At 42.2% G+C, this 24356-nt stretch overlaps 1 protein-coding gene across 8 annotated transcripts in view; it reads left to right on the top strand.

The window, feature by feature from the left end:
• ubr5 (ubiquitin protein ligase E3 component n-recognin 5) overlaps window positions 1–24356 on the top strand; it is a 34525-nt gene that overhangs the window by 8238 nt on the left and 1931 nt on the right. For 2 of the 8 annotated variants that reach the window (XM_044358154.1, XM_044358146.1), the window contains 51 exons: window positions 648–927; window positions 1120–1279; window positions 1617–1766; window positions 2528–2739; window positions 3114–3230; window positions 3640–3750; window positions 3921–4075; window positions 5084–5201; window positions 5402–5586; window positions 5786–5895; window positions 6369–6481; window positions 6647–6793; window positions 6936–7047; window positions 7180–7334; window positions 7435–7632; window positions 8726–8936; window positions 9243–9369; window positions 9583–9734; window positions 9986–10081; window positions 10473–10596; window positions 10744–10841; window positions 11265–11422; window positions 11844–11935; window positions 12074–12220; window positions 12409–12527; window positions 12727–12853; window positions 13165–13294; window positions 13552–13712; window positions 13862–14101; window positions 14320–14443; window positions 14711–14822; window positions 14952–15083; window positions 16157–16414; window positions 16543–16811; window positions 16967–17178; window positions 17564–17797; window positions 18057–18130; window positions 18250–18422; window positions 18517–18666; window positions 19041–19258; window positions 19439–19559; window positions 20070–20442; window positions 20635–20722; window positions 20839–20983; window positions 22066–22196; window positions 22604–22664; window positions 22851–23032; window positions 23124–23208; window positions 23327–23482; window positions 23813–23926; window positions 24131–24275. In XM_044358154.1, the coding sequence (XP_044214089.1) occupies window positions 648–927; window positions 1120–1279; window positions 1617–1766; window positions 2528–2739; window positions 3114–3230; window positions 3640–3750; window positions 3921–4075; window positions 5084–5201; window positions 5402–5586; window positions 5786–5895; window positions 6369–6481; window positions 6647–6793; window positions 6936–7047; window positions 7180–7334; window positions 7435–7632; window positions 8726–8936; window positions 9243–9369; window positions 9583–9734; window positions 9986–10081; window positions 10473–10596; window positions 10744–10841; window positions 11265–11422; window positions 11844–11935; window positions 12074–12220; window positions 12409–12527; window positions 12727–12853; window positions 13165–13294; window positions 13552–13712; window positions 13862–14101; window positions 14320–14443; window positions 14711–14822; window positions 14952–15083; window positions 16157–16414; window positions 16543–16811; window positions 16967–17178; window positions 17564–17797; window positions 18057–18130; window positions 18250–18422; window positions 18517–18666; window positions 19041–19258; window positions 19439–19559; window positions 20070–20442; window positions 20635–20722; window positions 20839–20983; window positions 22066–22196; window positions 22604–22664; window positions 22851–23032; window positions 23124–23208; window positions 23327–23482; window positions 23813–23926; window positions 24131–24275 (7862 nt within the window). The remainder of the gene's footprint in view (window positions 1–647; window positions 928–1119; window positions 1280–1616; window positions 1767–2527; window positions 2740–3113; window positions 3231–3639; window positions 3751–3920; window positions 4076–5083; window positions 5202–5401; window positions 5587–5785; window positions 5896–6368; window positions 6482–6646; window positions 6794–6935; window positions 7048–7179; window positions 7335–7434; window positions 7633–8725; window positions 8937–9242; window positions 9370–9582; window positions 9735–9985; window positions 10082–10472; window positions 10597–10743; window positions 10842–11264; window positions 11423–11843; window positions 11936–12073; window positions 12221–12408; window positions 12528–12726; window positions 12854–13164; window positions 13295–13551; window positions 13713–13861; window positions 14102–14319; window positions 14444–14710; window positions 14823–14951; window positions 15084–16156; window positions 16415–16542; window positions 16812–16966; window positions 17179–17563; window positions 17798–18056; window positions 18131–18249; window positions 18423–18516; window positions 18667–19040; window positions 19259–19438; window positions 19560–20069; window positions 20443–20634; window positions 20723–20838; window positions 20984–22065; window positions 22197–22603; window positions 22665–22850; window positions 23033–23123; window positions 23209–23326; window positions 23483–23812; window positions 23927–24130; window positions 24276–24356) is intronic. The other 6 variants (XM_044358153.1, XM_044358151.1, XM_044358150.1 and 3 more) reach the window with 6 other exon arrangements.

Here is a 24356-nt window from a genome sequence, read left to right as displayed (position 1 = left end):
AGAGACAAATGGTCCTGTTAAAGCTCAGTCTGTAGAGCACAGCACTGACGCTGCAGCTGGATAGGGGTGGATTCAAGGCCACACATTCTGAAGAGAGAACTTCAGGGTGCTAGAAAATGTATTGGGTAAATTTGTCCACCAAATGGGGTATATCAAAAGTATGGTTATATTCATCAACCCAGCTAAATTTGCAGTGTGTCTGGTTGTAATATTACTGTTTCTGTGATTGGTGACCACTGGAGAATATTCCCTCTTCAAAATATAGTAGTTGTGGGTCCTGATATAGAACTTGTGCATAACAGAAAAAGCTGCAGAAAAACCCTCACAGTTTAATACAGAATGGAAAAAAAACCAATGGTTTAAATATATTACACACGTACATAATACATTTATTATCCTCAAGTACTATACTATATCAAAGCTTTTTTCTCTTATGCCATTTGATTAAATTAGGAAAATTACCACCAGTTAATTTCTGCCTTCCTGTTAGTGCTGCTGATGCAAAACCGTCTGCACTTCCCAGTCTCTGCTGTCACAGTGATGATTCCCTTCGTACCCAGATGTGTGCGTGTTTTGAGTCTGCTCTGTTAATCAGATGGTGTTTTTGGCAGTTGTATCTGACCCTGGCCTTGTGCTGTGTGTAACAGGAGTCGCTGGAGCTCTGGGGTAAACGGAGGCAGTGGAGGAGGTGGAAGTGGAGGAGGAGCAGGGGGAGGTGGAGCAGGAGGTGGCAGCAGTGGAGGAGGAGGCGGTGGAGGAGGAGGCGGAGGTGGAGGCACGTCTGGCAGGTCGTCAACAGCAGCTCGCGACTCCCGTCGACAGACCAGGGTGATCCGTACAGGAAGGGATCGTGGCTCGGGCCTTTTAGGTAGCCAGCCTCAGCCAGTCATACCAGCTTCTGTCATCCCAGAGGAACTTATTTCTCAGGTACAAATTTTTCAGTGTTATGCACACATATTTTTCTTTGTCAAACTTTTTCTTCAGCTTTTCTAAATTAACCTTTTCATTACTGAAACAAGTCATGCAGTTGATAGTTCATGTGTACTCAAGAGCTGGCATTCTATTCTGCCGTCACATGAGCTTCTATAAAATGTCACACTGTCCTTTCTTTTTCACCAGGCCCAGGTAGTCCTTCAGGGGAAGTCCAGGAGTGTGATCATTAGGGAGCTCCAGAGGACCAACCTGGATGTCAACCTCGCTGTCAACAACCTGCTGAGCAGGGATGATGAAGATGGAGATGATGGAGATGACACGGCCAGCGAGTCCTACCTCCCTGGAGGTTTGTCAAGAAAACAAAACAGAAAATGGGGACAGAAAAGACAGCGGGTTATATGAAATATTATTATGTGGTGTCGCAGTGAGAGGTATTTTCAGTCTCTTACACTGTTTGATACTGAAATAGTTGGGGATTTTCAGCAGTTGAAAATATACAGTACATGCACATGATAGAAATAGGCATGTCAAAGACTATTCAAATGATAGATTTCACTGAGAGAGAATTGTTTGACATGGTCAAGACAGTATTGGCTATATTCACATAAAAAAGAAATGTAGTTTTATATTTTTTAAACTTGTTTATTTTACCTTGCATCCTTTTGTGCCTTTGTCCCATGCAGAGGACCTGATGTCCTTATTGGATGCAGACATTCACTCAGCCCATCCCAGCGTGATTATTGATGCTGATGCCATGTTCTCTGAGGACATCAGCTACTTTGGATACCCCTCTTTTAGACGCTCCTCACTGTCCCGCCTAGGATCCTCTAGAGGTAACTCACCAACTCACCTCTGACTAGTGAAGGACAGGCAGGGGTGTTAGAGAGGCTTTGGTGGCAACGCTGGTGATGGCTTTTGTTTGTGGGGAAGGAACTTTGACAGCTTGAAAAGACAACACAACAAACAAGTAGGAAAAACAAGGCAGTAAAAACCCACTAAGTGCTGTTAATATATGAATAATTAGAAGTTATATAACAATCAAAGCTTTTTTGGGGGGGGGCAAAAAATGACAAGTGTTGGGGTAATGAGAAAAAACTCATAAATGTAGTAAAGGTGAAAGCTTATTTGCTGGGGAAATTTAGTCTTATTTTCTCTTCAGTCTGTTCAGCTGGATTTGTAATATGAGTGTTTGGTGTTACAAGCTATAAATGTTTGGTGTTGTATGGTGCATGGCTGTAGTACATACTGTGAGCTCTCTGAGAAAGGCCCGCTAGGCCCACCTGTCTTAACAGGAACCCTTCAAGGCAGTCTATTCTAAAAACCTACCTAGCCCACTTTTAGCCCGTATGCATGCTTTCTTCCTGTCTATCTACTTCCTCTTCTACCTCGCATTTTAACATATGAGCGTGCAAACTGACTTACCCACCAGTATAATTTAGACTCCCACTCAATCTTCAGTACTGCAATTTTGATTTGCATTAAAGTGATTCTAAAGAATCTATCTCTCTCTCTCTATTCTTAAAACTATGTTGACGGGTCTTTCCCAGAGAGTGGCTTACTTCTATCCCACTGGTGTGACCTTATTGCATACCAGTTCTCCTTCTTCCCTTAGAGCGCGACTCAGAGCTGTTGCGTGAGCGTGAGTCTGTATTGAGGTTACGCGAGCGCCGGTGGCTGGATGGAGCCTCGTTCGACACGGAGCGAGGCTCCACCAGCCGTGAGGGCGAGCCCAGCCTGGACAAGAAGAACATCCCGGTTCAGAGTCCTGTCTCCCTGGGAGAGGAGCTCCAGTGGTGGCCTGACAAGGTAGGAGCCATCAGTCTAAACTGTACCCCTTAGAGAAATACATTTCTGAGATTTGCAATTATTAAAAAATAAATAAATACAGAAATACAAAGCCTTTGCTGTGACACCTTTAAATTGGGCTCTGGATGATCCTATTTCTCATGATCATCTTGTGATGTTTCTATAACTTGAATCCACTGGTAGCCAATTAGATTAAATGTAAATAATTTATCAATGCACCCAGTTGTGTGTATAACCAAACCAACCTCCAAAAATAGAAGTGTCTTTGTTCACTCTGGTGGAAAATTTCAAATGCTTAAACAAATCATCCTCTCACATTGGCTAGCTAAGTTTTGCTTTACCTTACATTTGAGATCTCTTGATTTCCTCTTCAGGATGGAGTGAAGTTTGTGAGCATTGGAGCCATGTTCTCAGAGCTGGTGGCTGTCAGCTCCAAAGGAGAGCTTTATCAGTGGAAGTGGAGCGAACCTGAACCCTACAGGAATGCACAGGTGGAGAATTCAACATGTGTGCATGAAATTACATGTTTGATTGAGCACTAAATATTTTTGGTAATTTCAAGTTAGACAGTGAAGTTAAGATTAATAAAATGAAAAAGTTACCTAGTCTCTTAGGGTCTGTCTTAACACAAAACATTTCGTTTTCCACCTTCTGCCATGATGAATGACTATTTACTGGCATGCTGTCGCATCCATTTCACTACAAGGGCGTGGTTTGATGTTGGTTATTCAGGCAGTGACTGTAATAAAAACAAATTGTCTATATACTTTGTGTTTTTTTTCTGAGAAACAGCATCATTTAATCACTTATTGGTGCATGTCTAATGGATAGTAAACACTGATGGTTTCTTGCGTGATGGAGAGCTACTGTCTCTAACTCTCCTGTCTTTTGTCCCATCAGAATCCTTCCATTCATCACCCACGTGTGTCCTTCCTGGGTCTGGCCAATGAGAAGATCACCTTATTGTCTGCCAATAGCATTAGAGCTACTGTAGCCACAGAGACCAACAAGGTAGATTATTCTTGCTCCTCTTGACATAATGTGTCTGCTTTGTTCAGTAGAATTAGTATAGCCACAAGGTTGTGATTGAGTAAATGTATGTTTGTACAGTTATTAATCAGCCAGTCTAACATCACACATATGTATTTAATGAATTGATTAATTATGTTTGCGTGGTATAGGTGGCAACCTGGGTGGACGACACACTGAGCACAGTGGCCTCTAAGCTGGAGCACAGTGCTCAGGCTTTCCCTGAGCTGCAGGGGGAGCGCATGGTGTCACTGCACTGCTGCGCGCTCTACACATGTGCACAGCTGGAGAACAGCCTCTACTGGTGGTAAGAAAGAGTTTTTCCATGAAACTACATTGAATACAATTAAAATGATTTATTTTTAACAATAGCATGGGCTTCTGAATGTCCCTGTAATATTGTTATCCTATTATGTGTACTGTCTTAGCAACCATAGGAGTGTTCATTGAGGGTATAAGCAAAACAAAAGGTTATTGCACATTTCTATTTCACTGTTAGATAAGTATCAGTAAATCAAGAAGTGCTCCTAGCTATGTAAGCAGATAGTGATGATCTGCCTTGTGCTTCACATCTGGTCACGAGTGGTATATTTTTTTGTATTGGAGTATTCATTCAGTGAGAATCACATATGGGGAAAGGCTCTGTAAGTGTATTCATGGTGTTACAGCTGATGACTGTCGATGTTTTTGTCCAGAATTATATCAAAAAACAAAGACTTGTTTAAAAAACATAGTTGTTATATTTTCATATGCTAGAAAATACACATCATCCACAACATGATTTAATATGTTATCTGAATTGTTAGGGTCCCCTTGAAACTTGTACATACACATAGTCCACCAAGCAGCACTTACTTTAACTACTTCCTGCAGTTGTCAACCATATGTATGTATTTCAGTACGTGTATTTTAATGTACTTCCATATCTGCAGTGTACTGTGGTTTCTTGATAAATGAAAGCTGTATATTTTAATTACACTGTACATGTAAAGCCGAACTAGTGACAAGAGTTGAAAATTAGCAATAGCTATAAACTCTCTGAGCAGCACATCAGTTTCATGCTCTGGGGTGGAAATATGTTAAGTTGCATCATCCCTATCAAATAAAATAAAAATTCAATACATACAATATACTATGGGGACTTGGAACAAGCAGTGTGAATTCCTTTGTAAGAGCTGATATTTAGCAGGACACCAATGAACTGCTAGTTTTCACTGTGATGCCCTTGTTAATACAAAGTAAGAACGGTACATGTCAGGGAAAGGTATGAATGTCAGTGAAGTTTTGACTGTTCAATGCTTGCATCTGTCTGCAGGGGTGTTGTGCCTTTTAGTCAACGGAAAAAGATGCTTGAAAAGGCCAGAGCCAAGAACAAAAAGCCAAAGTCCAGTGCTGGCATTTCTTCTATACCCAACATCACCGTGGGAACACAGGTAAGGCTCTGTTTTATATTTTCATTGTTTTAATGACAGTGGTGGATTCAACACCTCTTCTTTTGGGAGTCTTCCACATTTTTGGTTATTATAGCTTTGTCTTTAGTCTTTATGACTTATTTTACAAGCTTTATTTAAACTTTGCTATTCGTATAAAACAAATGTATTGGTCCTCATACATCTACCGGTTCCTTCTTTAGGTGTGCTTGAGGAATAACCCCCTCTACCATGCCGGTGCAGTGGCCTTTTCTGTCAGCGCTGGGATCCCCAAAGTGGGCGTCCTGTTGGAGTCTGTGTGGAACATGAATGACAGCTGCAGGTTCCAGCTGCGCTCGCCAGAGAGCCTCAAGAACATGGAGAAGACCACTAAGACCCAGGAAATCAAGTCAGTTTCTTTGTATTTCATAGCAAAAAGCTGCCCATTTTTGGATCTGAATTGTCTTTTATCATTTCACTCAATTCACTTTACCACAGTTAAAAGTAACACATGGACTTCAGTCCCCCTGGTTACAGATGGTGGATTTGCTAGATCTCATAAAGCTAAAAGTAAAGTTAATGTTGGTTATCTTGTTTTTACCCTATAGGACGGAAAGCAAACCAGAGCTGGTGAAGACTGAGATGGGTCCTCCTCCTTCCCCAGCTTCTACCTGCAGTGATACCTCTTCCATTGCTAGCAGTGCCTCACTGCCCTACAGTATGTCAGCTTCTCTTGTGCTATCTCTCCCTTTTAACCTCTACCTCTCTCAACAGCACTCAAGTCTTGGCTTTTCTCTCTATCTTCCAGGCACAGAACCAATTTCTTCCTCACTCTGTGCTCTCATTAGTCCTTTGACTTTGAAACAGATGGTGCACAGGCTTTTATCAGCAAGTTTTTCCCTTGCCTGTTTTCCTGTGTAGGAAGTTTTGCCAGCTAACAGTATATACTGTCATATATTTGGTCGCCTTTTTAACATGTCTTATCATCTGAAACATATGGCTAGCTGCCAGTGTTAATTTTCCTTAGTCCACACTTGACTTTATGTCACCTGGTCAGCAGTATGTTTTTACTGCCCTTATCAGGAGTCTTATTCCAAAGCATTTGCAATTCCTTAATGCAAATAATGAAGTGTCTTATTTGAATATACTGTGATCAGAGCACTAACAGTTACAATGCTGTACTACTTGCAGAGCGAAGGCGCTCTACCCCGGCTCCCAAAGAGGAAGAGAAGGTGAATGAGGAGCAGTGGCCTCTCAGGGAGGTGGTGTTTGTGGAGGATGTTAAAAATGTCCCTGTGGGAAAGGTGAGTGCATCTGAAATATAGCAATACATTGAAGATCACAATATCTTGGAATACTAAGAAATGCTTGTGTGCAAGACTGTTATCAGATCATTTGTCCCTGGTATGTGTGTTTTTATGTCATGACAGCCCAGTTTCACAACTAATCATCTTCATATTATGTTCTAGGTGCTTAAAGTGGATGGTGCGTATGTTGCTGTTAAGTTTCCAGGGACATCAAGCAGCATGAGCAACCAGAGCACTGCTGCTCCCACTGACTCAGACCCATCATCCCTGCTACAGGACTGTAGGCTCCTCAGAATAGATGAGCTGCAGGTATGAACACAAATAGATCTGTTATTGCTTGTGTTCATCTCAGTATATGAAGTTCAAAGTAAATAATTGGAATATGCATTTGTACTGGACTGAGCATCTATCCTTCTGACATTTTGTGTTTTCTTCAATCTGTTTCTCTCAGGTGGTCAAAACTGGCGGAACTCCTAAAGTTCCTGACTGTTTTCAGCGCACACCTAAAAAGCTCTGTATCCCAGAAAAGGCTGAGATTCTGGCTGTGAATGTTGACTCCAAAGGTTTGTCAGTTTCTATATGTCAGTGTATGTCAATATTATTGACAAATATACAGTAAATATGTTTATTATATGTATACATTTGTGGTTCTGAATGTAGTGATCCCAGCTCTTACACATCTGTCCATCTTCCAGGAGTCCATGCAGTGCTGAAAACTGGCAACTGGGTAAGGTACTGTATCTTTGACCTGGCCACAGGCAAAGCTGAGCAGGAGAATAACTTCCCTACTAGTAACCTGGCCTTCCTTGGGCAGAGTGAGCGCAATGTGGCTATCTTTACTGCAGGACAGGTAAGATGATCTCCCAAATGGGTGACATGTTTTTGCAGTTTTTGTTGGAGAGAGCCTTACTGTCTACATATTTTAAATATTGAAATCATTTTTCTTCCAGGAATCTCCCATCATCCTCCGAGATGGAAATGGCACAATCTACCCCATGGCTAAAGACTGCATGGGTGGAATTCGAGATCCTGATTGGCTGGACCTGCCACCTATAAACAGCCTCGGAATGGGGGTGCACTCTCTGGCCAATCTCCCCTCTAACTCCACCATTAAAAAGAAAGCTGCTATTATTATCATGGCTGTTGAGGTAAACATTGTGTAATAAAGACTGAAACAAATGAACAAATAGTTAAACATTGTGTGTAGTGTTATACCCTACCATTGAATCGTAGTCCTCAGCTACTTTGCAAAACCCACGCTGCCAGTTTTAGTGTGTAGTTTAGTGTGTTTAGTTTTTGCAACATTTCTCCATGTTGTTACTACTTTTCTACTGGGGGTGTAACGGTACAGAAAATTCACGGTTCAGTATGAACATCGGTCTTTGGGACACAGTTCGGAATGATTTTGGTACAGCCATAAAAAAGGAAAGGGAGAACATAATATTTTGGTCCTTCATTTTGAAAAACAAACATCCAACAATGGCTCATTGGTCAAAACTATTATTGAAACAGTTTAGTTGTGCTGCAGTAGAGTGAGGACACCTGCTGACAGCTGATTTATGATCTAACTGTATACAAAGTAGTTCAAACCAGCTCCACCTCCAGCAGCTAAAACAGTAACATGCTGCTGATGCACTGATGCTTCAGTATTAATAATCTAATGATGTCATATATAATAATGTATACAATATATGGAAACATTTAAAGTCATGTAACTGAGAATTGCAACTGCCTTATTTGAGCTGAATTTAGTCTCTTCCTTGTGTTTTTCATGTATGTATTCATTGTCTGTTGTGTTTTATTTCTACTTAAACTGTAATTGGTGTGCTGCCTTGGCCAGGTCTCCCTTGTAAAAGAGATTTCAATCTTAAGGGACTTCTGGTTAAATTAAAAAAAAAAAAGAAATCAGTCAGAGGGACCAAACCACCACTTTTAATTTCTTACTTTTTAACTACATTTTTCTCTCTTAGAACTGGTACGAATGACGTGCTTTCTGACCACGTCGGAAAGCAAATGTGTTTATCGTTGGTTTGAATGGCTTCACTCAAATTCTTCGTATGACTGCATGGCACGAACTGTAATGTCCGCAACGTGATGGTTGGGATGAATACACGTACCGTTACACCCCTGCTTTCTACCCATAAATCTGTCTGGACAAACAAAAAACAATGCTGTCTATGTCACAATGAAACATCAAAGACATCCAAATCAGCACTCACTCATCCCTATTGTCTCTTTTAGAAGCAGACACTGATGCAGCATGTGCTGCGTTGTGACTATGAGGCGTGTCGACAGTACCTGGTGAACCTTGAGCAAGCTTTCCTGTTGGATCAGGGCAGCCAGGCCCTTGGAGCACTTCTGGGCCACCGCTGTGATGGAAACCGCAATATCCTTCATGCTGCTGTCTCTGTCTGCTTTCCTGTTAGTAACAAGGAAACCAAAGAGGAGGAAGGTAAGCTGTGTTAGGCAGTCACCGTTAGGTTCTCTCTGAGAGCTACGTCTGATGTAACATCATGATATTCACTTTGATATTTAAATTAGATCAGACAAGTTTCTTATCTTAATTTGCTGCTTATAGTTAGTTTCCTCAGTGTCTCTCAGTTTTGGACTTCTCCATCATTTTTAGAAAATTTGAATTGGGGAAAAATGGAAGAAAATTGCTTTCTAGCTCAAAGTTTGCTCACCTGTATCAATTTAATTGCCTGCTGCCTCCTGACTCTCTTTTTTTATGCTAAGTAACCGTGCTGTTTCATTTCAGAAGCTGAAAGGTCGGAAAGAAACACGTTTGCAGAGCGTCTGTCTGCTGTGGAGGCGATTGCCAATGCCATCTCTGTGGTCTCAAGCAACAGCTCTGGAAATAGGACTGGCTCCTCCAGTAGCCGAGGGTAAATTTTCAGTTGTTCAAAGGAAGAAAAATGTTGTTTTTTTGTGGTACAGGGAATATTTAAGGAAAAATAGTCTTTGCAGCAAACCACACGTCATTTTGAGGAAACAAAAGTCCCTTGTAAGAAAGGAATCTTATCTGCAATCCCATTCCAGTAAACATGTTTGTAATTTTTCTGTAGTATGACAATGCACATTTTGTGTTTTGTCTCCAGGCTTCGTCTGAGGGAAATGATGAGGAGGTCTTTAAGAGCAGCAGGTCTTGGCCGCCATGAGTCCGGCCCATCATCCAGTGACCACCAGGACCCTGTGTCACCACCCATTGCCCCACCAAGTTGGGTCCCTGACCCCCCACCCATGGACCCTGGTCAGTGCATCTTAGAATTAGTATATTATCTACCATGTGCTGGTCTTTAGGACCAGTGCAGCTGTTTGAATTGTTCTGTTGTCAGTCTGAAGGTGACCTTACATAACTGTGTTTGAGAGTCTATTGAGAAATTGAGCTCTTCTTCCTCACCTTACTGAATGAATCCACGACTTGGCAGTGATGTGTCTCTTAAAGTATGTGAAATCTACAAACTTAGTAATATCGCATGACTGTTTTTATTGTATCAACAGATGGTGACATCGACTTTATTCTAGCACCAGCTGTGGGTTCACTCACTACTGCCTCCACTGGGACCAGCCAAGGACCCAGCACTTCCACCATACCAGGTCACATATCATCTTCACTATAGAGGAGGAGATTATCTTTTTCTACTGATATGAGAAAGTCAAGTTGTGCTTTGTTTATTGGGAAGGACATGGTAAACCTGTATTGGTCTTGCGTCACACCTCAAAAGTTTGACTGACCATTCCTAAAATGCTAATTAAACATATGCTAAGGTAATAACATTGTACAGAAGCAGAGAAAATGCAGGTATATGTATTTATACAGTGTTGCTACAGGAGATAATTCTAAATAAATTTCTGTGGATAAATAATGACACGCTGGTGCTTTCCCCGTATACGTTGTGGAAATTAGTGCTTGGACAGCTGTATGTTTTGTTGCTGTATTCAAACTGTGCTTGTGTCATCTAATGGATTTTGTTCTCCATATGAGCAGGGCCATCCACTGAGCCATCTGTGGTGGAATCTAAAGACAGGAAGGCCAACGCCCACCTCATCCTAAAGCTGATGTGTGACAGTGTTGTTCTGAGGCCACACCTACGGGAGCTACTCTCTGCCAAGTATGATTCTTTATTTTCATAAGAGCATACTTAAAAATACTCTTTCTTTTACATTGGATTGTCCTGATTTATCCGTTATTCTTTCTTTATTTGCCCTTCTGTGGCTCTAAAGTGCTTGTGTATAATGTTATTGCTGTTGTTTAACAGGGATGCACGTGGAATGACCCCATTCATGCTGGCAGTCAGTGGGAGAGCCTACCCGGCAGCCATCACTGTGCTGGAGGCTGCTCAGAAAATGGCCAAGGGTAAGTTAATTAGTCAGCTTTCTGCCTTCCCTTGTAAGCTGGGTTGTCATTTAAAGGGAGACTGTTGACTTACAAACCTATACTTAAATGTCAGCACTGCTTGCTTCCCTTGTTATAATGTACATACAGTATATGCTATACATGTATGGTAATGTGGTCCTGATACTAAGAATGGGGTAGATACAGAAATGAAGTTTGCATGACCGACCGGCCACCTCCCCTGTGAACACATTCTGAGAAAACGACATACTTTTCGTGAATCTGGTGTAATTTCAACTGGTTAGATAACAGTCGCAACATTGGAGGTTATCCATGAGTTACGTGAATCCTGACCTATTTTTCTGCCCTGTTTTCAGCATCTAACTATCATGTTGTAACTGGCATTCCTGTTTCCATATTCTCCCTTAAATGTCCTGAATACAGTGGGCGACCCAGGCATCGCAGAGAAGGAGGATGCAGATTCCGTGTTCATGGAAATGATTTGCCCCCTGGGGACCAACCCAGATGATTCGCCCCTCTATGTTCTTTGCTGCAACGACACCTGCAGTTTCACTTGGACTGGAGCTGAGCACATTAACCAGGTCAGCCCTCACACTGAAAATCAGAGGAAAAACTCTCATCGCTAGAAAAAGTGTGTTGTGCACGTGTTCACAGCAGTCAATTAAGGATCGGACATTTATTTAATAATATTAACTTTGAAGACAGTTATGTAACTGACAACCTGATTAGCCTAAAAAAGAGATAAAAAGAGTGCGTTTTTCCATTCTAATTTAATTACTGCTGCTTACTGAAGCATAAAAAATCAGCAGAATAAAACATTGCCAGCAGGCACCAAGGTAGAGGACATGAATACACAGGCCAACTTTGATAATATTAAGTGGTACTGGGCTTTGTTTCTGTGCATAAGTGTAACCTCACTAGTATTGGAGATGGTCTTTGTTAATAATGTTCAATAGAGAGTTGGCACACTGGCATTTTTCATCACACTGACTTTGTATTTAGGATATCTTTGAGTGTCGGACTTGTGGTTTGCTGGAGTCCCTCTGCTGCTGCACTGAGTGTGCCAGGGTGTGTCACAAAGGACATGACTGCAAGTAAGTCCTAGCTTTTAGTGTGGTGATATTAAAGCTTTGTAGAAGTTTGTATATGTCTTACTATTGCTCTTGATTCTGTATTTCAAACTAGGTCACATGGATGATTGTAAATTGGTGTCACTACTGTTTTTCCCTCAGGCTGAAGAGGACTTCTCCCACAGCATACTGTGACTGTTGGGAGAAATGTAAGTGTAAAACGCTGATCGCAGGCCAGAAGGCTGCTCGTCTGGATCTGCTGTACAGGTTACTCACCACCACTAACCTGGTCACCACACCAAATAGCAGGTAAGACCATCCATCTCCACTTCACTTAGATTACTCTTCCTTCTTTTTAGCTCTCTAATAGGCAAGTAGCTGTGGTCCTTGCAGGGTAATCAGTACCCTTTACATAATATATAAATGATAGCTTCTAGTGTGTGTGAATGGCAAAAAATCATTCTGACTTTTCTGTTTACCCCCCCTCCCATCTGTAGGGGTGAGCATATATTACTGTTCCTGGTGCAGACTGTAGCCAGGCAGAGTGTTGAGCACTGTCAGTACAGACCACCTCGCATCAGAGAGGACAGGAATCGTAAGGCTGCTAATGCAGAAGGTAGGTTCACCATCATTCTGACATTTTACCAATAACCATCACTGCAGACTACAGGTCTACAAATCTTACAAACATTCATATGAATTTATTTTTCTGCTATCTCTTTTCAGTTATGAATGTGGTTTTGGTTGCAGTCTTTAAAATATTATGCCCTAGGTGTCTGGTGTATAAAATGCTATTGCCCTCTCCTCTCTTTCAGACTCTGACATGCCCGACCATGACCTAGAACCTCCTCGCTTTGCTCAGCTGGCTCTGGAGAGAGTCCTGCAGGACTGGAATGCCCTCAAGTCTATGATCATGTTCGGTTCTCAGGAGAATAAAGACCCGTGAGTGTAGCTGCTATAGTTGTTACTAAGGGATTGAAAGACTTAAAAAGTAACACACAGAAGTCTCAACAGCAATATGTCTTTCCAAAAACAATATCCTAGTTAAAGGGGATAATGCACAACCTCTTTGTCAGAAGTTTTCACAGTATGTTACTTGTTATGCACTGTAGTGATGTTGATACTGACCTTATTTAACAGATCAGTATGGGACAAACATGACTTATGTAGTTACAGGCTCATGGCAACAAGTATAAAGTTTTGTGCTCTTTAACAGTCATTATTTAGACTTCTATATTTTGTTATATTTCCAGACTCAGTGCCAGCAGCAGAATTGCCCACCTACTGCCTGAAGAGCAGGTATACTTGAATCAGCAGAGTGGCACCATTCGCCTTGACTGTTTCACCCACTGCCTCATTGTCAAGTGTGCTCCTGACATCACTGTAAGTCTAGTTAATCTTTACTCCTCTGATTTGATTCCTTTGTCAGCTCCTTTATTTATTACACACCACATCTGAATGTGCACACAATGTTCAAAAAATTCTTCATTTTTGAATAATTCTTGATTAGGTAAACAGCACATAATACCACCTAAATATCACCAGTGGTAATGCATTTTCTTTTTTTTTTTTTTTGGTGTTATCATACCCTTGCATGGTATTTTTGGTCATCAGTGGGTGTTTTTATTCTCCTGTATTAGTTTATAGACACTTTACTGGGTACACTGGTGAAGGAGCTGCAGAACAAGTACACTCCTGGCCGGAGAGAGGAGGCGGTCAACGTCACCAGAAGGTTCCTACGCTCAGTAGCCCGGGTATTTGTCATCCTCAGCGTAGAGATGGCCTCATCCAAGAAGAAAAAGTAAGAACACACAGCATTAAGGTTTTCAAGTAAAGTTTTAGACAAAGGAATTAACATAGTTATCAATGAGCCAGCCCTACAAAATGTGGCTCCAGTTTTGACATTGTCTTTTGCACATAACACTGATTCTCTCAATTTCCTTCATTCAGCAACTTCATCCCCCAGCCCATTGGGAAATGTCGACGTGTTTTCCAAGCTCTGCTGCCCTATGCTGTGGAGGAGCTGTGTAATGTGGCAGAGTCACTGATTGTGCCAGTGCGAATGGGCATCGCGAGACCTACAGCTCCATTTACTCTGGCCAGCACCAGTATTGATGCTGTTCAGGGCAGCGAGGAGCTCTTCTCTGTTGAACCGCTTCCCCCAAGACCCTCACCTGACCAATCCAGCAGGTCAGTTAATTTAGTTACCTCCATTTTCTTGTCAGGTGGTAGTTCTCGGCAATTATGATGATTAAAATGTGTATGTATTGTATCAGTGACTTATTGAGTCAGTCTGTTGATTTTTTTTTTTTTTACTTGGAGAGACGATTGCCAAAAGGAAAAGAAGATGCTTGATTTTTCTTATTCAAGACATATAATGACTCTGGGCTTGTGCTTCATTTTTCCAGCTCCAGTCAGACAGCTGCCTCTTATATCATCAGGAACCCCCAGCCTCGGCGCAGCAGCCAGTCTCAGCCTGTCAGAGGGAGAGATGAGGAGCAGGATGACATCGTATCAGCAGATGTTGAAGAGGTTGGGAGCCTTGTTATAAAATCATTAAGGCCATAATGCACTTAGCGTGCAAAGTGATTCAGTGCATGTCGGTGACTTTGCAAAGACGTATAATGCCACCAAGAACTCAAACTGTTTACAATGCAAGATTTCACTCAGATTAGGGTGAATATTTTTATTTCTATAGTTTATTTAGTGTACTCCTATTACACTATAATTTCAGCTTGAAATCTGGTGAGGTTTTTTTTCTTCTCTCTTGGATCTAATTATATTATGTTTGTCTCTCAGGTTGAAGTTGTAGAGGGAGTAGCAGGGGAGGAAGACCACCATGATGACCAAGAGGAACAGGGAGAAGAAAACGCTGAGGCAGAAGGACAGCATGATGAGCACGATGAGGATGGTGAGACAAACCCTTCTTTTTATCGGCGTGCAAGGGGATCAGTGACTTGGTTGGTGAATAATCACTTGAACTTGAAACCCCAGCCGACAGTGTGTAAAGCATCCCCTTTGTCTTTGTTCCTTCTTTTAGGAAGTGACATGGAGCTGGATCTGCTGGCAGCAGCTGAAACCGAGAGTGACAGTGAAAGCAACCACAGCAATCAGGATAATGCTAGCGGCCGCAGGAGCGTCGTCACAGCAGCCACTGCTGGCTCTGAAGCAGGTTGGTCAACAGCTGTTTTTAATCTTGCAGTTTAGATGTCAGTTTAGATTTTCTTTTCAGTCTCTTTACTTGATGAAACATTTTCCTCAATTTCTATACACTGTTCCTTTTGAGTTTTTTTTTTTTTGTGGAAATGTGGTCACCTGTCTTATTGACCTCCTTAAACTGAAATCTGTCCAAATTTGTGTAAGGCTTCAACTGCTTACTAAATAGAAACTGCATTTCTGTCTTGCTGCACTGTGGTGTATTTTTTTTTTTTCCCTTGAATTACAGACTAATTCAGTCCTCACAAAGTCACTTGTGCTTAACGGTCAGCATTTTGGATTGTGGGGCTTTATGTTTGGAGAGCTAATGATACAGCAGACAAAATGGTTCCTGGCTGAATACCCAATGTATTTCATTTGCAGGCAGTAGGGTGTCCTTGGCATTTCCTATTTTTGGTATGAGCTCCTCTTTACTTCAATGCATATACAGATGTCAGGGCAAGAGTGAATTTGCAATTTGCATACACAGTTTCCCGCTCAGAGTTCTTCCGTTTTGTCCCCTTCTCACATTTTCACTGTTACTGTGTCTGTCATTTTTTTTTTAACTAATACTATCCTTCATCACAAGTGTAGTCGTCTTCTTTCATCCAAATAACAAACTATTCAACTTATAGCTTCTCCAAATGGTGTGGTGTTTTTTCTCCCTGGCCATCTAAAATGTGTATTTCTTACTAATGATGTTCATTTCCTCTAAGAAAATAAATTCAGTACAGTTGAGACATTTCTGTTCTTTCTCTCTAATGAAATTTCCAATAACCTTAAAAAATGCAGACAACTAAGCCATATAATATTTAGCACAAGTTGATCAACAGAGAGCGCAGCTGTTGTTTTGACTTGAAGCCTCGGTGTTTTCACTGTCATATTAGTGTTGTTTGGCCTTGTAGTGGTGTGATTCACTAACCCGCACTCCTGCCTGGATAAATCTGTTGTGAAAGACAAAAGAGAGGGGGGTCGAGACGAACACACAAACCATTAAACTTGTCGCCTTTTATCTTTTCTCTTCGTCCCTTATCCTCTTCCTCTCTGAAGGTGCCAGCAGTGTCCCTGCCTTCTTTTCAGAGGACGACTCCCAGTCCAACGACTCAAGTGACTCTGACAGCAGCAGCAGTCAGAGCGATGATGTCGACCAGGAGACGTTCCTGTTGGATGAGCCTCTGGAAAGGACGACTAGCGCTTCCCACGCCAACAGCGCAGCCCAGGCTCCTCGCTCCATGCAGTGGGCTGTTAGAAACACCCCCAGCCAAAGGGCCACTGGAAGTGCTCCCTCTAGTTCCTCAACACCAGCCGGTCAGTGGAGCTTTGTCTGATTGTGGAATTTTATTCTTTAGTGTCTACTGTATGTTTATGATCCAGATGATGTCACAGAAATGGTACATATTAAGTTTACCTGATCTGATCTTTGTCTTCTTTCACAGCGAGCTCCACAGGCCTGATATATATTGACCCTACCAATCTGCGTCGCTCCAGTGCTATTAGCTCCAGTGCTGCTGCAGCGGCAGCAGCTTTGGAGGCCAGCAACTCCAGCAGCTATCTGACGTCTGCCAGCAGCCTGGCTCGGGCCTACAGCATTGTCATCAGGCAGATCTCAGACCTTATGAGTCTGATTCCGAAGTACAACCATCTAGTCTACTCACAGTATCCTGCTGCTGTGAAGCTGACCTACCAGGATGCAGTCAACCTGCAGGTAAGATCCACTGCCATCATGTGGTGATCAAAATAGACTTCACTGCACCAGCAATGCAAGAAATTTCCATCCCTATAAAATATTGAACTACACTGTATCCATCATCTGCCCAATGAATTGAATAAGAGTAAAATGTTTGTCATTTGTTGAAACAGAACTATGTTGAAGAAAAGCTGATTCCCACCTGGAACTGGATGGTGTCTATCATGGATTCCACCGAGGCTCAGTTGCGATATGGCTCGGCCCTGTCATCTGCTGGAGACCCGGGTCACCCCAGTCACCCTCTCCACGCCTCTCAGCACTCAGCTCGCAGGGAACGCATGACTGCTCGGGAGGAGGCCAGTCTCCGCACCTTGGAAGGACGCAGGTAAAAGAAATCAATCATTTTGTGTTTTTTTTAAAATTAAATAATTCTTCAGATTTTACACTACTTAGTTTGATCAGTTTCTTTGTTTAACTGTTATATGAACTGGTTAGTTAAAATGAGTCTTTATGGAAGATCCGTAGAGCCTTAACACAAGTATACTCTGTAGTTATTTAACAAGAAGACCTGAAGCAACCACAGAAGAAATCAGGAAGAACTCCTTTAAGAGCCAACTTTTTACAGTCCTAATTGAATGCTTTCCATCGTGTGTTCAAAATAGTTTGCTTCACACTTTGCAGAATTGGCTAGTTCCATATTTGTGCCTTCCTGCATTAGTAAGGTTAGCAATGTTCTCACTTGTTTTGTATGTGTTTTGTATTTGTTTTAGAAGAGCAGCCACTCTGCTGACAGCTCGCCAGGGTATGATGTCAGCGAGGGGTGACTTCCTGAACTACGCCTTATCACTGATGCGCTCCCACAATGATGAGCACTCCGATGTGCTTCCTGTGCTGGACGTGTGCTCGCTGAAACATGTGGCCTACGTTTTCCAGGCTCTCATCTACTGGATTAAGGCCATGAACCAGCAGACCACCCTGGACACCCCACAGATGGATAGAAAGAGGTAAATGGAGAAAACAAGGGCAAAATTAATGGTTACGGGTCTTGGTCACTGGACAACTGAATTACCTGCAGAGAATTTCACATGATCACTATGGCAACAAACCTCAGAAACCCTGGTGTCTTGCTTAACAAAGCAAATGGCAAGAATGATAAATACCAGGGTGTTTGATGAATCATTGTTTAAAATGTGAAAAACTTCTATGACTACATGTACCTGTGTTTTAAACAGTATTTGTTCTCTGTTTTATTTTTATTTGTAGGAATCGAGAGATTTTGGAACTGGGTTTGGACAATGAGGATTCTGAACATGAGAACGATGAAGACACCAATCAAAGTAAGTCAGATAACTAATACTAATAATAATAGACAGTGTCTGTCAGTGTCAATACATTGAAATGCTTGGTTAATATATTGTTTATGCTAACAAGTTGGTTTGTTTCTATCTGATCCCAGGTTCAACTCTACAGGACAAGGATGAGGACCCGGTTCCAGCTGAGACGGGTCAGAACCACCCCTTCTTTCGTCGCTCTGACTCCATGACCTTCCTGGGCTGCATCCCACCCAACCCCTTCGATGTTCCCTTGGCTGAGGCCATTCCACTGGCAGACCAGCCCCACCTCCTGCAGGTCAGAATTGCTGCTCAGTTTCTGAGAGAAAGATATTCTGTAACTGCCAAACAGCCTTCGTGGCCTCAACCTCATTTTGCTTTTTCTCTTCCAGCCTAATGCCAGGAAGGAGGATCTGTTCGGTCGTCCCTCTCAGGGCTTGTACTCCTCCTCTTACATGGCAACCAAAGGCCTGGCTGAGGCAAGCATGGACAGGAACTGCCTGGAGGTAAACATGGGCTCCTCTCTACCCTCCCCCTCTCAGGTATACCACCCCTCTTCATCGGACAAACACGCTGGCAGCTGTGTTCTAATATCCACTAATAATAACTAACATGTTTGAATTTTGAAGAAATGCCACACTTTTAAATAGAAATCTGTTAAAGCTATCCAGGATTCATTATGTCCTATTCACTGTTTCCACAGCTCTTTGGAAGCTCTGGAAATAATAAATAGGAAAAAAGGATGGATATAATGGGTAGTCGTTTTGATTACAGTCATACATGTGGATATTAAAACATAGCCTGTGTTCTGTGTCCCATTTCCATATTTCCATTCTTTCATCATCACACTGTCATCATCTCAAGACATACATCTGTTCACATTACTTAAGAACTACTTTGAACCCCTTGAAAACAGATCCTGCCCACTAAGATGTCTTACTCAGCCAACCTGAAGAATGTGATGAGTATGGAAACTGGCCAGCGGAGCACTGAGAACCAGTCACTGGCAGAGCAGGAGCTGGAGGCCTCAAAACCGGGACCTTCACCCCATGACCTCGCTGCCCAGCTGAAGAGCAGCCTACTGGCTGAGATTGGCCTCACTGAGAGTGATGGACCCCCTCTCCCATCATTCAGGTACCAAACACCAGTCTATACCTCAAACTGAAATATATACGTTCGTACATATGTTGCTGATCATGACCTAAGTTTGAAGAAAGCCTAAAAATGTTTTATTATTCTGTAATATCTTTTTAATATGCTGATAAAATAACATCAAGATTTGTGTCCCCATCTCCTCTCTCTGTCTGTCCCCAGACCTCACTGTAGTTTCATGGGGATGATGATCTCACATGACATGCTACTAGGCCGCTGGCGTCTGTCACTAGAGCTCTTTGGTCGCGTCTTCATGGAAGATGTCGGAGCTGAGCCTGGATCGGTACGTTTTTATTTCAGCATTCATCCAAACCAAGATGCAGTAGTCTCTACATAACTCTTCTGTTTATTCCTAAATTATTGTTTTAATTTCTACTCTGAACATGTCACCTCAATTAATTTGGGTATTTCATATTATATTCTTGTAATTCTATATCAGGATATGAATGTCTAGGCAAAGATTTGCCTAAGTTTACATGCACACCAGCAGATACTTGGCGATATGGGCATTGGTGGCCTCTTTCTTACTACAGTATTTACTACTTTTTTTTTTTTTTTTTAACTTTTCCCTGGTCTGCTAACCCCTCACCAAAGATTTATTTGCTCAGACTCTCCAAGACTGCCAAAAAAATGGCTCAGAGTTGGGAAGAGCTGCAGACTAGCACCTCTTTCACATTACAATGAATCATTTGATTCAGTGTTAAAATGAAAATTGCATAATGGAGTTATAACTTATAGTGATATTTTTGGGCCGATGGCTCATAATGATTTGTCTCTTTGTTGATTATCCCAGATCCTCACTGAGCTGGGCGGCTTTGAGGTGAAGGAATCCAAGTTCCGTCGGGAAATGGAGAAGCTGAGGAATCTGCAGTCTCGTGACCTGGCCCTGGAGGTGGACCGGGATCGAGACCAGCTAATACAGCAGACCATGCGTCAGCTAAATACGCACTTTGGCAGGCGCTGCACAACCACACCCATGGCTGTACATCGGGTGAAAGTCACCTTTAAAGATGAACCAGGCGAGGGCAGTGGTGTGGCCCGCAGCTTCTACACGGCCATCGCCCTGGCCCTCCTGTCCAACGATAAGCTGCCCAATTTGGACTGCGTTCAGAGTGTCAGCAAGGGCATGCAGGCCAGCAGTACGTGTCATCACGATTACAATTCAAGTATGACAATACATAGAAACTATACTGTATTATGGAACTTGATTTCATTGTTGCATTCAGTGGTACTTTTGTGATGCTAAAAACAGTTATCACATGAGTTAAAAAAAACTTTTTTACATGAAAACAAATGACACTTCAAAGTGAACTTGTTCTATCCGGTGTTTTTGTGTGTGTGTGTGTGTGTATGTGTAGATCTAATGCAGCGTTTGAGGAACAGAGACCGAGAAAGAGAAAGGAGAAGTGGAGGGCTTCGAGCGGGCTCTCGGAGAGACCGAGACAGGTAAACTCTTGCTTAATATATTTCCCTTTTTAAAATAAACAAAAACCTCTGTCATCTAAGACTGACACTGTTGCTAACCTGTGTGTGGTGTGTGTGTGTGTGTGTGTGTGTTACAGAGACTCAAGGAGGCAGTTGTCCATTGACACCAGGCCTTTTAGGCCTTCGTCAGAGGGCAACCCCAGTGACGAGCCCGACCCCTTGCCTGCGCACAGACAAGCTCTGGGGGAAAGGCTCTACCCACGTGTTCATGCAATGCAACCGGTAATAAAAACATGCATCTCTTAAAAATCTGTCTTACTACCTAAACAAATTTTCTTGACAATTAATGACCAGAGTTGTGTGAAATTGGGTTTGCACATTCACATGTCAAGAGACAACTGATTTAGATCTTTCCTCCATCAGGCCACATACATTTTCAAATGAGTGAAAACACACTTAGATTAGTTGTAAACATTTATTGCAGTAAATGTAGTCAATCATCAACAGAGACCAGTGTGAAGTCTCTGTTGTAATCTTTAAGAGTCCTCAGTCCTGGTGGACTTAGCGACACCCAAGGTTACTGTAGTAACGGCAAGTGCGGTTTAAAACATCCGTTGAGCAACTACTTTGTCAGAAACACAACAGAAGAGCAACAAATGTATCTGTTTATGGTGCAACCAAACAAACTTACATAGTTTAAATAAAGTCAGTCAATAATAATAACAGCTGCAATCTGATTTTAATGTTGCAAACAGGGCGATCCATTTTCCACACGACAGCAGGGCACTGTAAAAGTAGGTTACTTTGCAGATGAGTAGGAGTTGTGCAACCTGTTGCCTGCAGCTCCTAATCTAACAGCTCACTGTAGCTGCTTCTCATTCCATTACACTCTTCTAAAAATTGTAAATGATCTGTTGACCAAAAAAAAAAGTTGAAAACGACCACTATCTTGTTATGTAGACACGTTTTTGATAACCGTCAGTGCTAATTGCTGTGACAAACACGTTGGTTTTCCTGTGGTGGCATTTGCATTAGCAGTGACTTATACAGCTCTGACACTGTAAAGAGAGCGAGGTGTAAATGGTGAGGCTGTTATCAATGAGATAGAATTATGCCAGATAACATGCATGCCTCGTCTCCTCTGAATTTCCCGTGCTAGGGTCAGAGATCTAAATCTAGTGTAGGTATGGCAGACTCTGTCACTACCAATATTATATAGCAAAAAATGCTGACCACAAATCAAAGTTTTAATTAAAAAAAAGTCAAGTGTCTTACCAGAACAATTGATAGGCCTGTATGAAGTTTTTGAGTGATTTTGTATGTTTCCTTGGCCATACTCTGAGCAGCTGTGTTTGTCTCCTCAGGCGTTTGCCAGTAAAATCACAGGCATGTTGCTGGAGCTGTCCCCTGCTCAGCTGCTGCTGCTGCTGGCCAGTGAGGATTCTCTCAGAGCCAGAGTGGAAGAGGCTATGGAGCTCCTCATTGCACATGGAAGGTAAATTAACCTGACCACTGATACAGCCACACATGGAAAGACAGTGACCATCATCAGCTCTTTTCACTGTAGTGGAACACAGATTATTCTGGACCCTGTTTACCAAAAGCATTTTAAGAATAACATGATTTTAGTCCCATTATGAGTCTATTAGGCTGAGATCATCTCCGCTCTAAGATGCTTTTGAGAAACAGGTTCCTGCTCTCAATGCCTTTGACACTGAAGAGTTGTGCTTTAGACAATAAAATGAACTTCAAAGCCAGAGAACTTACATGCGTCATGAATGGTGCATCATTTAACATATCATTTAATCATCATTTATCATTTAACAGAAAGATATCAATATTATTTCCACACTGCAGTTTGACAAACTAACTATAATCTCTGGTGTCTCTTGTCTTCCTCAGGGAAAATGGTGCTGACAGTATATTGGACCTGGGTCTCTTGGAGGCTCCGGAGAAAGCACAAGTAAATTCAATTCTCCATTTTCCTCTCTTTACTTCACCATATAGAGTTCTTTATTTCATTTCTAACTCTGCCAGACATTATCCTGGAACAATTGAGATTTAAAATTAGCTGAATGCTTCTGCTCACGACTGCCCATCTTGCCACACTTAACACAGTCCTCTGCTCCTTCCTTTTGTGTGGCTGTAGCAGCAGGAGAACCGTAAGCGTCATGGTTCAACCCGCAGTGTGGTGGACATGGAGCTGGACGACCCAGATGATGGGGACGACAACGCTCCTCTCTTCTACCAGCCGGGCAAACGAGGCTTCTACTCCCCTCGGCCCGGCAAGAACACAGAGGCCAGACTCAACTGCTTCCGTAACATTGGCAGGTAATGAATCGAACAAGAAGAGGATCCTGTGTAGTTAGATAACGTTTTATATGAATATATATATAAAAATGAATATTTCACTGTTTTCCAGAATACTGGGGTTGTGTCTGCTGCAGAATGAACTCTGTCCAATCACGTTGAACAGACATGTCATCAAGGTCCTGCTTGGGAGGAAGGTAAGAGAAAACAGGTTTTCAAATGTTTTTGCAACTTCCGTTAAACCCTGCTACATGATGTTGTTCCTTTTTCATAGAGAAGTTGCTAAATGTACTTACTCTTTGTTCGTCACTGCAGGTGAACTGGCATGACTTTGCGTTCTTTGACCCAGTCATGTATGAGAGCCTGCGGCAGCTTATCCGCCATTCACAGGCTGGTGAAGCAGAGGCAGTATTTGCTGCCATGGACCTGGCCTTCGCCATTGACCTCTGCAAAGAGGAAGGGGCTGGACAGGTAATGGCCAGCACTGACCATATGTAGATTTTATCACTGAATGTCATCATGACATCTAAAGATTCATCTGTCCTTATTCAAGGTATCCTCATAAAAATGATCAATAATCTATGAGGAAGATCAACCACTGTGATTGGCCCATTTTTCTGTTTCAGTGAAATTCATAATTGCATGACACAACATGAATAGGGTAAATGTGCATGTAAAACAGCTTTTGAAAGCAGAATCTGAATACTCTCAATACCATATTGGAAAGATTTATGATGAATATGTACTCTGACATTTCTGTTCATGTCATTGTTTGTTGACATTGTGTTCTTCCTGGTTCAGGTGGAGCTTCTGTCTGGTGGGGTCAACATGCCAGTAACTCCCCTCAATGTGTACGAGTATGTGAGGAAGTACGCAGAGCACAGAATGCTGGTGGTGGCTGAGCAGCCTCTCCACGTGAGTTAAACTCTTTGAAAAAAAAAAAAAAAAGTTGCTCTCTTTACTTGGCTGTGTAATACTCAGATATTTTATTTTAGTGTTCTACCAAACCTTAACTCAAAGTCTGTCCATTTTTTGGAACACATACTAATATTTTTTGTGACAAATATCACCAAAGTGTGTATTCACACCAATTATGACTTATGTCTATGTCCCTCCAAGGCGATGAGGAAGGGTTTGCTGGATGTTCTTCCTAAGAACGCCCTGGAGGACCTGACGGCCGAGGACTTCAGGCTGCTGGTCAACGGCTGTGGAGAAGTCAACGTCCAGATGCTCATTAGCTTTACCTCCTTCAATGACGAGTCTGGTACGGCTGCTCTGTCTGCATCTGTCCCATTGTCCTGTCATATCTCTGTTTCCTGCATTTACTCAGTAATGAAAGAATAAC

Source organism: Thunnus albacares, chromosome 8 (genome assembly GCF_914725855.1).
Source record: "Thunnus albacares chromosome 8, fThuAlb1.1, whole genome shotgun sequence".
NCBI classification, from domain to species: domain Eukaryota; kingdom Metazoa; phylum Chordata; class Actinopteri; order Scombriformes; family Scombridae; genus Thunnus; species Thunnus albacares.
This window is presented reverse-complemented; position numbering and strand designations above follow the sequence as displayed.